This window comes from Balearica regulorum, chromosome 10, assembly GCF_011004875.1.
Source record: "Balearica regulorum gibbericeps isolate bBalReg1 chromosome 10, bBalReg1.pri, whole genome shotgun sequence".
Classification (NCBI taxonomy): Eukaryota; Metazoa; Chordata; class Aves; order Gruiformes; family Gruidae; genus Balearica; species Balearica regulorum.
Window position 1 is genome coordinate 11459238 of NC_046193.1, and position 14207 is coordinate 11473444.

The following is a 14207-nucleotide window of genomic DNA, read 5'->3' on the forward strand; positions in this document are numbered from 1 at the left end:
GGAAGCAACGTGCGTTCATCAAGGCTCCAAGTTCCCCATGTAACAAGCTTGATCCCAACTTTAGCATGCTATAGCTCTGTAAGGCATCTTGTAGGAGATTCTTTTTGCCTACTAAAATAAATGTTAATGATTGAGGTTCTTATTTAATAAACGTGAAAACGCATAAAAGAATTCATAGTAGCCTGTGTTATTTAATCTAATGCTACTTTCTAATTATTTTACATTGTCTTTACCTTTTTAACATACTGCAGAATAATTGTTTAAAACATGGCAATGGAAAGCTAGAAGTTTTGTCAACTGGGGAGAGAACAGATGAGCAGTACGGTACGGAAACACAGCAAGTTTGCAGGAAGCACAGAGCAGCTAGACATCAAAAGGATCAATGAAAAACCAGCATCGAATTACTCAACACTGCATTGAACTGAATAAACCAGTCCCTTTTAAGCAGTAATTTCTGACTGTTTGCCAGCAAACAAGATGTAATACACTAGGCATGCAAACATAAGAAAAATGTTTATAAAGACTCTAGAACATAAAACAGTGAAAGTTCTGTAGCCCATTGATACACTTAGGTACACAGAACAAATGTTTCCCCTTCCCATGTACAGCAGTAAAAAGACAGCTTACCCTTTCCACTTGTCCTTCTTTATGCTTCAGTTTGTACACTTTCAGCTTTGGAAGGAAAGTCTCTGTGTAGTTCTTGTCTTCCATGCCTTGGAGCAGCACCCCATGGAATGCCAACCTGCAGGTATTTGCGTGAATATCTGTATCCAGCTTGGAGCCGATCACGAGGCACAGTTTAGGACAAGTGACTGGTTTTTCAAACTCTAGCAGAGCCCACTGGTGTCTTGGGAGCTGGACTTCTGCCTGGTCATTTTCTTTGTTCTCCTCTGAAGGATTTGAGTCCTTGGACAAATATTCCTCTTGATAAAGATAATCTTTTTCAAAATCAAAAGCATTTTCTTTAATTTCTTCATTGAAGTCAGCAGGGGCTGGACTGAAAAACATCACTCTTCCCATCACTGTTTCATGACCAACTGTGATATGGAACTTGGCCTTGGTCTGAAGAGCTCCTCGAAAATACTGGATTTTCTTCAAGGAAATTATTGCAGCATGGATGGTGTGAAGTGATTCTGGGGTGCATATTAGGCCTCGTTCTAGCAGTTTGGGATCAAACTGGGTTACACAGATACCTACTCTGTCACCCTGCATAGCGTAAGTCACAGGAGTATGGAACATCTGCATGGACTTGACTTTCTTTGTCACCTATGGATGAAAAGGGGGGGAAGCAGCAATTAATTACACACAAGCGCATCCCAAACACCAAACACATATCATACCCTGCTTGCTTTTAAGATGACTGACTTTCTAGAAGAGTCCACAATTCAAAAGCAGGAAGCAAACAGACTGAGAACATATCCCCTCATTTAGAATTACCACAGGTTCAAGCCTCTTAGCTTATTCTGCTTCTGTTTCTGAGACTAAGCTTATCATGGCCACAATTATACTGATATTTGCATCATCTGAGCTGCAATACCTACATACTCTGTGCATCAACAGATATACCCACAGCACGGAGTAGCTTACTTAGTGTACTCCCCCTGAGCACCTGCATCATCAAAAGTGTAGCACTACGATACCCATCCATGCACCTACGTGACCATTTTCCCATCCCTTCTATGAAAATCATTTCATACACCTTTGACTTGGTTGAATTCAACTATAAATTATTCAGAACAAAAAACCTTTCTTATTTGTACAACACCAAGCACAATGAGATCTTGTAAACTATCACTGCAAAATAATTAGTAATACAAAAATCTACAATCCCCCAGTCTATGACAATCTATATATTTAAATAAATAAATAGTCCTCAAAGCTTTCCTGCAAACATTTGAATGTTCATAAATATACAGCTAGCATTACTGCTACTAAAATGTGGGGTTCCACCTGTTAGGATTATCATAGGAAAAGTACAGTACTGGCCACCATTTATACTTAAAATTTATTTAGCTCTTCCCAGATGCTATAAAAGTTTGACCTCAATGAGCTTGCTATTGGTATCGCTTATTTCAAGGAGCTCTCGAGGAGAAGAGAAGAATGAAATAAGCTTTTAAAGATCAGTCTAGGCTCAGCTTGATCAGACTGAACCATTTAAGTTTAACAAAGCTTCTTTTTGGCTCTTCTTTCAGTTCTGCAAACCATCCTTTAATAAAATCCCCCCTATTTTGCATGTAATCAAATGTTTTTTCTGATAATATGTTTCTGGTGCAACCTGCTGCATTCATACTAATGCCGAATGCTTGGATAGGTAACCACTCTGCTTGAAGTCCCTACATTAGATACCAAGCTTTTAATACTGAAATGATATTTTTGGCAATAAAATATATTTATCTCCTAAATAAACATTAAGTACTTGGACAAGGGTCCTTAGTACAGAAAAGTTATACACAACATATTCTTGAAGGGCTGAAACCTCAAAATTCAGATCTGAACTCTCCATGGGAATGCTCCGCTCCAGACATCATTTCTTTAATATGTCTTTATCAATATACAATAGATTACACTGTGAATGAATACAGAACATTGCTAGAATAGATCACAACGCAGTATAATTTCTTCTTCTTTCTCCCTCTTCTTAGTACCAATTCTACAGCTATCAAAAAGGTTCATGTCAAATGCTACTGCCCAATTCTCAGCAATCAAGCCATTAGTATCTTATTCAGCTGTAACTGTTCTCAAATCAATCTCCAACCACTGCATGTCCTTTAGTAGCCCATCTTCTAATCCTGGCCTGCTCCATTTATCTTCTAACTCCTGAAAGTAAGAAACCAAAATACACAAGCACTGATGAAGAGAATCCCAAACCAAAGGACTGGACTCAGATCTTGGCTTCATCCTCAGTATGTCACACAGCTTAGAGGCACCATTTAGATTAGACTACTCTGAACAGTCTGGAGATCATAACTTTATTAATCACAGAATTATTTACTCACAATACTGAAAACATCAGCTTTTTTTCTGCACCATGGATGCAATGCATTAAGTGCAAACAGAACTTTTTTTTTCACCTTTTCCTTTTCTACAAAACTTGGTGCCCTACATAAAGGACACAGTGCTTTGGCTTCAGACAAATCTTTGTATGCCTATTCCCAACTTCACCAAACTAAGCACTACTAAGAGAAGACTGTAGGAAAAAAAAAAGACTACTCAGAGGGGAACAAATTACAGAAACTTAGATCAAAGTAGAGAAGTAGATGAAAAGTCTATTGGCTGAACTAAACCCCTCAGTAACTGGAATATAAAGAGCTCTCCAAATAAGTCAGCAAAAAATGGTCACAGGCAATATACAGAAAGCTGATTAAAAAAGAAAAAATCTAGCAGCTACAGAGCTTCTAGAAAACAACAAAAACCCTGTATTCCTTCTTGAAATCATAATTACACAAGTAACAATGGCCACGAGTTTCACCACTACAAATATTGTTTGGGTTCCCTGAATCTCTAGCTGCTAACGAAAACCAAAAGAAACGTCCTTTTTTAGATTATAATGTTATTGCAACAATTTGCAAATCAAATGCCACATCAATGCCTATGGATTATTGGAGAATCATAGAATATTACGAAAAAAGAGATCAAGAGGTATGTTCACCTAAGAGAAAAACCCTTCACTAAAAAGCCTGGACCAAAATAGTTTGGTGTGTTCTTAACTAATGTCAGAACAGACTTAAATAGCCATTCTAAATACTCACTAGGATTTCAGTTGCAAGCATGTTTTATACTCGAATACATATTTACTATCCCTTTAGCCAAACCTCCTAGACAGTACAACTTATCTAGATAGATTGGAGAGAAACAATTGAGCATTTACCTCCACCTCCCTATTCACTTCCAAGGTTATACTTCTGAAGGCTGGAATCAAACCCTTCCCTTCTTCCATCCGCTATAACCTATCCCTCCCTCTCCAGTTTCAATCACTGTGATAGTTATGAACACTGGTGATACAAATAATGTTTAAGGACTTCAAAAAAACAAACAAGAAGGTTTTCTAAACATACATGTTTCAAAAAAAATAAAGCACTACAAGATTGATTTGGCTGGTACTTTTGATGTGGCAATTTCTACAGGGGTTTGAAAGACTTCTGTGATTTCATATTTAATAATACTGGCAGTAAATCTTCCATCTTCTAAAACCTCCTAGGTTTTAGAATAATATTCAAACAGGCATTTTTATTAATAATATTCACAAGGTGAATAAACTGACAAGAACTAAGGATCTTCCATCCCTGTCGCTCCCCAACACAAAACTGGAAGAGGCACTGAAGATCCATGCAGTGTTCTACCTTAAACGGAGCCACAATTAAAGACTTTCTCTTTATTATTAATATTCCAGTTTATAATATTACTTTTTAGAAACTACCCACCTAAACAGTTGAGTGAAATTATTACAAAAAATATTTGCCACTCTCTAAAACAGTCTACATATATTCATCTGAAACATCTTTCATCAGATAACATTAAAGAATAAAGATTGTGTTTAAAAAAAACCCCTCTATTCTCATCCGTATGTACATTCAGAATACATCTTGGCTTTTAATTAAGGATCTATGAAACATTCCTCAAAAGGTGTTATACCTACTTTCTCCCCTTAAATTAACTCAAATGATTAGGATTGATACATCCAACAGGCAGCCCATAAATAACAATCAGAAGGAGAGTTAACAAGTACTTTTAAAATATCCACTTCACATGATTGAACTTTTTCAATCAGATTTGCAGCTCTCAACCATGGCATGCAGAACTGGCTTGCGTCAGAACACTTGCTGTGTTCTTCCACATTTCTCAGTGTTAAACTACATTAAAAAGAATATACAGCTGTAAAGCATCACTTCCCATGACAAAAGCTTGCTGTGATTCCTATGTGTAGGAGAAACTTTGCAGTGGAGTACTGACACGGGAGTATTTTCCAGTGTTAGGTGAGGCTTTAACAGGATGGCTCCTGTTCATACCTTGGTCCTCACGGTTCAAGAAAAGTCTTGGATCCTGACTAATTCTCTTTCAGAAAAGAGTCTCCTAATTTAAAAAAAAAAAAAAAAAAAAAACACACCACTGAAAATTTGCAGAATCACATGAAGTAAAGCTTCCCCTCTCCCAAACCAAAGCAGATTCTCTCTGCTGCCCCCAACCCTCATGGGAGGCAAGCTCCCCACCCTGGTTGTGCTCACCCAGAGCTTTAAGAATCACCCAATTTCTTCATAGCCGAGTCAGGCTTTCAGACAGGTCTGCTTGTCCTCAGGGACACGAAGGGAAAGATATGGTATTGCCCAACCTACTGAAAATCAGCGCTTCATGCTGACCCACCCAGTACCTTGCAAATGATTTAATCAGCCCATCTATATTTATTTTGAATGTAGACAGTTTTTCCCCTTATATTCATGGTATCTATCCTTGTATCTAAAGTTCCCATACATGTATCAGAGGACAGAAGAAAAGTAAATGGGAAGAACACATTGAAGCCCATTCCTTTTTTTTCCTGCATGCTCTCAGTACCAGAATCAACTGTAAAAGGAGTTTACAGGAACAGTATCTTAACTGCCCATAAACTCTGTTCCAAGAACATAACGCATGTAGGAATTCAAATCTGACCAGAACAATGCTAGAGTGTGCTTAGGTGATTGGGGGAGGTGGATTAGACCACACGAGAACAGAGTTGGAATTGCATCTCCTTCAAAAGGTCAGACGTGGAACCAGCAGAGAAGTGAATCAGTGAGTTGATCTGCACCCACTGGATCAAATAACAAGAGCAGAGTAGCTTTAAATCACTAACTTCCTGTTTTCTGAGCAGACTATGAGCATCAGCACAGTATTTCATTCCCTTTCACTCTGACCCTGACAGAGACATTTGTCCATAGTTTAAAATACTCCAAATTTAAGTTTTTTTTTCCAAGAGACTGAAGTACATAACTAAAACTCATCTTTGTTTTGTCTGGCCTTTAAAATACCAACCTAGAGGCACTGAAATGGATGCAACCGGCCCTCAGTATTAGATTTGTTTCCCTTATGCATATCTAGTTTCCCTTTGTAAGGGATCCCCACAAGTTATAGCACAATTCTAAACTTTCACATATTTTCTTTAGCTTTACAGCAATAGAAATTCCAAGTAGGGAGTTGGGGCTGGATCACTCAAGTCCACCCACCTACCAACAGAATGATGTTAAATACTTCAGAGCATTCTCTCCTGAGCAATAGGAATTTGTAACTGAGACAAGCTACAACCAATATCTTTGGTATTTCTTTGCATTTATTTTGAGCACCCAATTTTTGTCCTCAAAATGCTGTCTGTAAAACAACTTCTCTCTCATGAAAATAGTGCAAGGCCCATTTTAGCAATCCACTAAAGAGACGATTTCCTCTTCTTTTGGGGAATTAAGCATTTAGGCACAGAAAGAAAGTGAACAATAGTGAGTGCAACTTTAAAGAAACAGACTATTGCATTGCAAACAATGTTGGTAAATATGGAAAACTTGGATACCATTATAAAACTTGCTACAAACTTTGCTAAGAACTTCACTCACATTTTGTTTTCTAGTAGCGACACAAGAGAATTGATTATATCTCATCACATAAATCAAGAGCCAAGCATTGAAATCTTACTTTATTCGCACAGGGATTTGCTTCACTTTTTAAATTTTATTTGTATAATCACATTAATGTTCCTAAAGTATTATGTAAAGGTCTATAGAAAGGGTGAGAAAGAAAAAGTTTGTGTTTAAATGCAAATTAAAAAAATGCAAAACAGAAATCAAAAGCACCCAAACAGTTCAGCCCTTGAGATAAACAAATGTGTTCAATATAAGAAGAGATTTGAAGACCATTATTTGAAGACCAAAGGAAAAGCCCACTAAGATTTTCAAAGCAGTTTAGTACAGACTAATAGAAAACAGGATACAGAAAAAGTCCACTAATGACTTTTTCCCCAATATGTCAGAGCTTCTTTTCCTTTATTTATTCAACTTCCATTAAGTTATCATCAACCATATGCCATTGCTCATAGCTTCTTTAGATAAGAACCTCGCCATCCTGCTGTCTCCCAATGCTGCGAATGCATCTTTCTGATAGGAAAGATACAGCAGCCATATTTCCCTGTAATACAGACAAGAAACTGCAAAGTTAAAATAACTAGTCTTAATAATCTATTACAGAAAATACTGATGATAAACACAGTATTTATAAAAGGAGTATTACATATGTATTACAAAAAGATACCCAACTTCAAATGCAGAGGACTCCAACCAGTTTAAAATAAAGATCGCATCTCAGAGCCCAGCTGCTAAGAGCTGCATCTTTAAACTTGCATCCAAGAAGGAAGAGGAACTGGTAAGTGACAAAAGCACCATTTCAGCCCTGAGGTTTAGAAATATATCAAGAGCAAGCCTGCCTGAATCGGCACCCAAACAAGAAAAAAAACTCCTTGAGAGACATAAATTGACTGTACATTGCAGTAAAGTACCAAATACAAGAAGCATCACCTTAATATTATCCAGCAGAAGTGGCTCCTTACAGCTGAAGAGGAGCAAACTAAGGCCAAATTGCACGCCCAAAGTGCATCAACCGTATCTGCTGCTTTTGAAAGCAAGGACTGCCTTTCTCCCTATTGTTCTACTAGAGATCCAAATAATGAATAAGGCATCACATCTTCCTGCTTCCAGTATCATCTCTTGCTGGTCAGAGAATACCAAGCTACACTGCCAACAAAAAAAAAACCACCAAAACAACGAGCATTCCAGAATTGAGTCAAGGCCTCTGTCCTACTCCATCCAAATAAAAAAATCTTTTATTTTAAAAATTAAGACATAGAATATTTTCTCAATTCTTCAAGATGTCTTTGTGATTCATGTTATATCAATGAACACTGAGAAACATAAGTTCCAAATTAGTTTTCAACCAGGATTTCAGAACAGCATGAAATGGAGATAAAACAGGAGCTGTCAATACTACATTGTTGAACAACAATCACGCAATGCAAACTCTGCCCTCTGCTCAGGCTGCAGAAAGCCACCTCTGAGTCAACATCACAACAGCAGCTAGGACCAACTACAAAGAATAGAAATCTCAGAGTCAGAAATAATTCCAAGTTTGCAGGTGCCACCAGGATCACATGGCTTAGTAATGATTTTCTGAAAGATCCTGAATATTGGTAGAATCTATCATTTGTCCATGGCTTCGCTTTGCCTTCAGATGGGAAAGGAATATAGCATCTGGAAGAAAAACTATTTCACATAGAATGATTCTTTTAACTTAAGTGAAGTTTATAAGGGCATTCACCATATGAGCACTGTGGTGCTTATGTAATGCCACACACATGCCATCGGATTTTATTTAATAGACAACTCCTGATAAAATAACACTATGGCCTGAAGAGCCTACACTGCAACATAGGAATAAAGCAATATAAAAGAGGATACTAAAATCCCTTTGGCTTATTCCTTTCACAGCACCTAAAATGTGGCTATGCACCCAGTAAATAAAGCAGCAGGTCAATGATCTTACTCTCATACTGCTCTGGCTTTAATACCGTAATTTTAATTTAAATTGCACGTGTGCTATATTCATGCACACAATCACAAATCAAAAATTAGCAAGTGTTAAGATTAAGATTTTGCACATAAAGTGATATTCTGTGCCTATGCATTCTTCTGTAGCCTTTAAGTATGTAATCTCAAATTCTTTTCAACAGAACCTAATCCATCCCATGCAGAGGCTGGGCAAAGCTCACTGAATGGGAAAACCATCCTCTGTTTATTTTTTTTTCTCATGACCAAACTGCTCTGAATTCATTATTTACTGTAAACCATCAAATTCACACTGTATTGCACATGTGCAATCTTACTGGGTTATTTATTTGGTAAACTTCAGTAATCTTGTCACCCCTGTGATATAACACGGCATTATACCTCACTGCAGATAGGAAACTCAACTGCATAATTTGTCACAACTCAAGTTTGCAGAAAACCCCAGTGTCCATTTTTCTCAAAGCAAAAGGTTGATTTTTCAGAATATTTATAATTTCATAGCAATTTTCCTCATTCACAGCAAAGATGCCAATAGCCTCAACCACTTTGACCAGTTTTCAGCTCGCTCCAAACCCCCCAAAGTCCAACTCGCACCTCCCCAATGTCCACATGACAATGCTGTGAGAGATGTTACCCGATCCTTACTAAAGTCATGACTCTTCCTGTCTCTACATTTCGCCACAGCAGGCAATCAGGCTAGTCAAGCATGATTTACACTTGCACTTTCCCACTAATTACATGTTCTTTAATGAGCTCTTTGGCTTCCACCCCTTACATCTCTTCTTCCACCTGGGATTTGCAAGGGGAACACCAAGAGCACCAAGCTCCGCTGCACCTTTATTATCTCTCCGCATTGCCTCTTCTAGATTTGGGTCAATCTATTCACAAATTTACTCTCTACCAGAGGTGAGAGGGAGGACCACACATCCCCTTTTAATCCTCTGGCCAAAAAAGACTAACAGCCATACATATTGAACGCTTGGGACTGTTGGTAGCCAAGGATGTGTGGAAGGAAGCAGAAGCCAGATACCTACTATATATCCTTTCATCTCCAAATGACTAAAATCTCTCACAGTGTTTTTTGTAAACAAAAAAAGGAATCTTAAGATGTCAAGTATCTTAAGTGGTACTGCTTGTGCCATCTATCCCTACAGATGACAAAATATGCTTTTTAAAAGCATAATATAATGGCAGTAAGTTTAGCCAGCAAGCATCTCAGCAGAGAATGTCAGACCCATAGTAAAACTATGACAGAATACGCTTACTTTTACATACCAATTAAAATTTCTGCAACTTATCACAAAATATTTCAATAGAATATTTTTCAAAGACAAAAATCCAAAAAGAAGTCAAAACCAGTGCAAAAGGATAGGTTAAAGAAAGGCCGTCTGGAATTTTCTTCTTCCAACAGAATGAACTGAATTCTTTTTTCCCCAAGTAGATTTAGGTTTAGAACAATAATAATACTTTTATCTGAAGACTTCAAAGTCACATGCAAAAGAATATATCACAGTAAACACAGGGTTGAAGGTTTTATAGAAGAACTTCTACTGGGATTTTTTCCTTCGTCTTTAAAAGAAATTTGTTTACTACCAGTCTTTGAAAAGCATAAAAGGGAGGAAACTATAGGGTAGAGAAGTAAAACTTTTACATGTAAGGAACATTTGGAGCTTTGTGAGGGGGCTGGTTTTGGTAGAACGTGCGACATGTAGCCCAACGTGAGTAATATTATATATCTCAAATAAAAATCAGCCCATGAATATACATAATCCAAAAGGTAATTCTCCCAATCTCTGAAATGTAATGGAGCCACTCTAGATCACTGAGGCATGAATATTTACCGTATTCAGGCTTTACTGCTCTCGATCTGGGTTCAATTTTGCAAATTAAAATGAAGGCTCTGTGGATAGAGAGATTAAAGAAGAGCATCCCAAAGCCTGCCTGTTTCCTTGGTGTAGTAGCAGTGATCTGGTTACCCTTCTGTTAGGTTATTTCTTTTTACTTAATGGAGTAGGTCAAAAGCAATTGAGAATGGAAAGAGGTCATTATTGGGTCACAACCTTGGAGTTAAAGGCTCACTAAGGAAAACAAACACAGAGTGAACATAAAGCCACATTTAAAAAATAAAACCTGTAATGAAAAATAGTATTTTCAGCTCTTTTCACTTCTATTTTGACAGGTCGAGGTGAAAATATAAGAACAAAGTTCTTTTGCCCATTTTTTTCTTGGGACAAAATTCTCCCGTCCCTTCTCTAAAATAAGCTCATTATTAGAAGCCATGATTCATACAAAATGAAACAAAGGTGATGAATAATTACCAAGAGATCTGGTAGGCTTCATTAGCTGCAGCATACGTTAACATTAATCGTGATGATTTGTACATTTTCTAGGAAATACTTTGAACATAAACACAACAGCACTCTAGTGCAATGCAGCAAACAAGCAAACACAAGCATGCACATCAGAACAAATCAAGTGATACGATACTACTACTAGTGAATTCCGTGTACCAATTACAATAAAAACAAAAGCTACCTCTATGAAAAGAGGAGAAAATGGAATTAATTACTAGTATACAGACACGTATTTTTTGCAATACTTCTTTTTAGTTCATGAAATAAAAAACAATTGGTATACAAAGTCTTCATAGCTTTTTCTTGAGGTAGGATTTTTTTTTTAGTGACAAATTTTAAAAGAGTTCAACTGGTAAGCAATTTCTAATACAAGTCAGTAACAGTGATTAAGATTAGACAAGTAAATTTATATCCTCTGCATTGTATGATATTTTCAAAATCTAAGCAGTTAAGTCTAGAGTAAAGAACAAATAGATTTATCCCTACCACCTTGGCAAATAATACTAAGCTTTTAAAAGAACAAAGCAGTACGGTGCAGAGTTTGATATAGCAAAAACTAATTCTAATGCACAGATACATGGTAAAAAAAGCATCAGGTTTACAGTAATGATTCTGATTAATCCAGTCACATGCAGCTGGGGGAAAAAAGGGGAAAAATACAGAAAAATGGAGGGGAAGAATTGAGGAAAGAATGAAGAGACTGCACCTTATGAAACTGGAAATAAAGCCAAAATGTGGTGGTCATCAGCTAGCAAAACCAGCATTACCATATAGAGGTGCCCTGTGACAGCTTATGAAGTAAGAAATTCACACTTTGTTGCCTCTGAGCTACAACCTGGTACCAAAGGGTTACTGCGCTTTGAAACTTCACCAATGGCCTTACTGAACATTTAATATTTTTCTTTCTGCTTTCTTAAAGGCCCCAGATGTGTTCTTGCAGATCAAAAGAGACCAACTTATAAAGTTAAACGAAATCAAGGGCTTTTGTTCTGAGGCATCGTTGCTGAACTAATTATTCCTGGATGTTGTTTAATGAAATAGCAGTGCCATATATTAAAACAGTTAACAGGATGAGTTGCGTGAGTTATAGGAAAGGTCTGATCTCGGATTATAAATTTAAGGTTTTCTTCAAAGGAGATGAAACAAACTACTCAACTCCCCACTCCTTTCTGTCACTAGAAGACTGAAATAAAGGAACTCAAAAATGTATGAAAGCTGAAATATCATTCTACATATTTACTCTTCCCTGAATGATAGCGAACTAAAGACGGGGGAGTTCAAAAAAAACTCCTGACATTCTTTGAGATGGGGAAATGAAGATCTAAGTTATCCTGACTATTCCCTGAATGCTACAAAGCATAAGTTAAAATAATTATTGGTAAAGTCTTAGGGGAAGCTTCATTTTAGATGTACCTATGCAAAACAAGAAAGGACTCCTATCTTAAAGAATACAATGCAAATAGCTACCAGAGCAATTAATAAGCATTTTTATTAACAGCGAAAAAGGAGGGGGAAGAGGAGCTAAGCAAAGAGCTATTCCAACATCAAATTATTAATAGATTTGGATCTTTTACATTATTCTGCAGCCCCCAACCGCACCAAGATTTTTGGTATAACGCTTGGTCAACTATACATTTACCTTAGTGAGAGAAACAAAAGACTCTCAAGATCCCTAAGGACATCTCAGACTAGGAAGGCAACTTTTCAGAACCGATGGCTCTTACACATTCAGACAATAAACACTTCACTTCCCTACTGATAGTCTCTTCTGTGTTTGTATTTTACAGCCTGACACCGGCCAAGCCAACACTTGACACCTAATTAACAGACCTAGGAGCTGGGGGTCCATATATTGATCACACTAAATGGGATTAGTGTGAAATAAAAAGTTCAAAGGGTCTTGACCAAACTTCGCCACAGCCCAGCTGTGACAGCTGCTATGAATTTGTGTATCCAGTGCCCCACACTTTTATTAAGAGGGGTCTGGCACACAAGAGTATGCGGTAGCCTATGAGATCACGAAGGTTCACCTAACAATGTCAGGCTCTGTAACTGTAGTGACTGACTGAGGAAGAAAATCCTCTTGCTTGTTTGCATAGGTCTTTTTGATTAACTCATGAAAAGGGTCCCTCACCTCTGATACAACAAGCATTTACCACAGACGTAGAGTTGTGACTTCTTTGCCTCCCAAGGATTTGTTAACTTGCTCTGGAAGAGCTGTCCAATTTGAAAAAACCCACTTTGATTATGAAAGAAGCATTACTTCCCGATACATGCTGCAAGCGTACCTGGTATATGCTGACAACGACAGCCAGGAGCTGTATTCAAATGACAGAACTCCAAACTATTATCTTCTAAATATACTTTCTATTTGCCTAAACCTCTCAGCTATCATCAGGTGACTAAATATTTTGACATTTTACACACACACTCACCCTTTTCAACAGCAGTCCTACTGACTGACATGATTTTTTCAAACCTTCATCAAGATCCAAAGAAATTGCAACTATCAACAACATATTTCAGTATTTCCGAGTACCTGCGCAAATCTATTTCTTCTTTAAAAGAAGCTGCCTCATTTTCCAGTATCAAGTATCACAGACACTGGTAACAGAAACATGGAACGTGGGAAGCCCATGGTGCAGGGATGTGCAAGTACCACCGAGGCACAGTGAATGCTCAACAGGACTCTCCTGGCTAACATGATATTTACCAAAATACTCAGGATAAACTACAAACAAAATGCAATTTTGCTTTTGTTGATGCTTTTATTTATTAATTTGTTTTAGGATTCACTCTATCAGAATATTTTTAAAAAATTTGAGGAAGATCTGCTCTGGGAGTTTATCAACAATAAGGAAATGGTCATCAGTCAGGAGGAAGAGACAGAGAAGAGCTATCAATTTATAAATCGTTTAATGGGACTTTTAAAAGGAAGCTAAATGTGGTCCACAAAGGGACGTTGAAAATAGGCTCACAGAGTTTGCAACGTGCATGGCTAACAGACAAGACAGCACTAGAGCCATCACACAAAAATACCTGACAGCAGATCACCAGCGACAGAAACCTGGTAAAAGTGAGGAGAGCAACCTGAAGCCTATGAAAGAAGAGTGGACTGTTAATGCTGGCACGTAAAGGTATTTCACATAGCAAAGAACAATCGTCAAATACTTTATACAGTATTGTGGCACACCAAAACCAGCTTTTCTTGCCTTTTGTTTCTCTTTTTCCTATCTACATATCTCTCTCCTTCTGCTAGATTTCTTTCCTTGCAGAATCTTCC

The 14207-nt window shown here is 37.5% G+C and overlaps 1 protein-coding gene across 2 annotated transcripts in view; it reads right to left on the bottom strand.

The window, feature by feature from the left end:
- EEFSEC (eukaryotic elongation factor, selenocysteine-tRNA specific) overlaps positions 1-14207 on the bottom strand; it is a 124946-nt gene that overhangs the window by 54201 nt on the left and 56538 nt on the right. For both annotated transcript variants that reach the window (XM_075762104.1, XM_075762105.1), the window contains one exon: positions 628-1266. In XM_075762104.1, coding sequence (XP_075618219.1) covers positions 628-1266 — 639 coding nt within the window. The remainder of the gene's footprint in view (positions 1-627; positions 1267-14207) is intronic.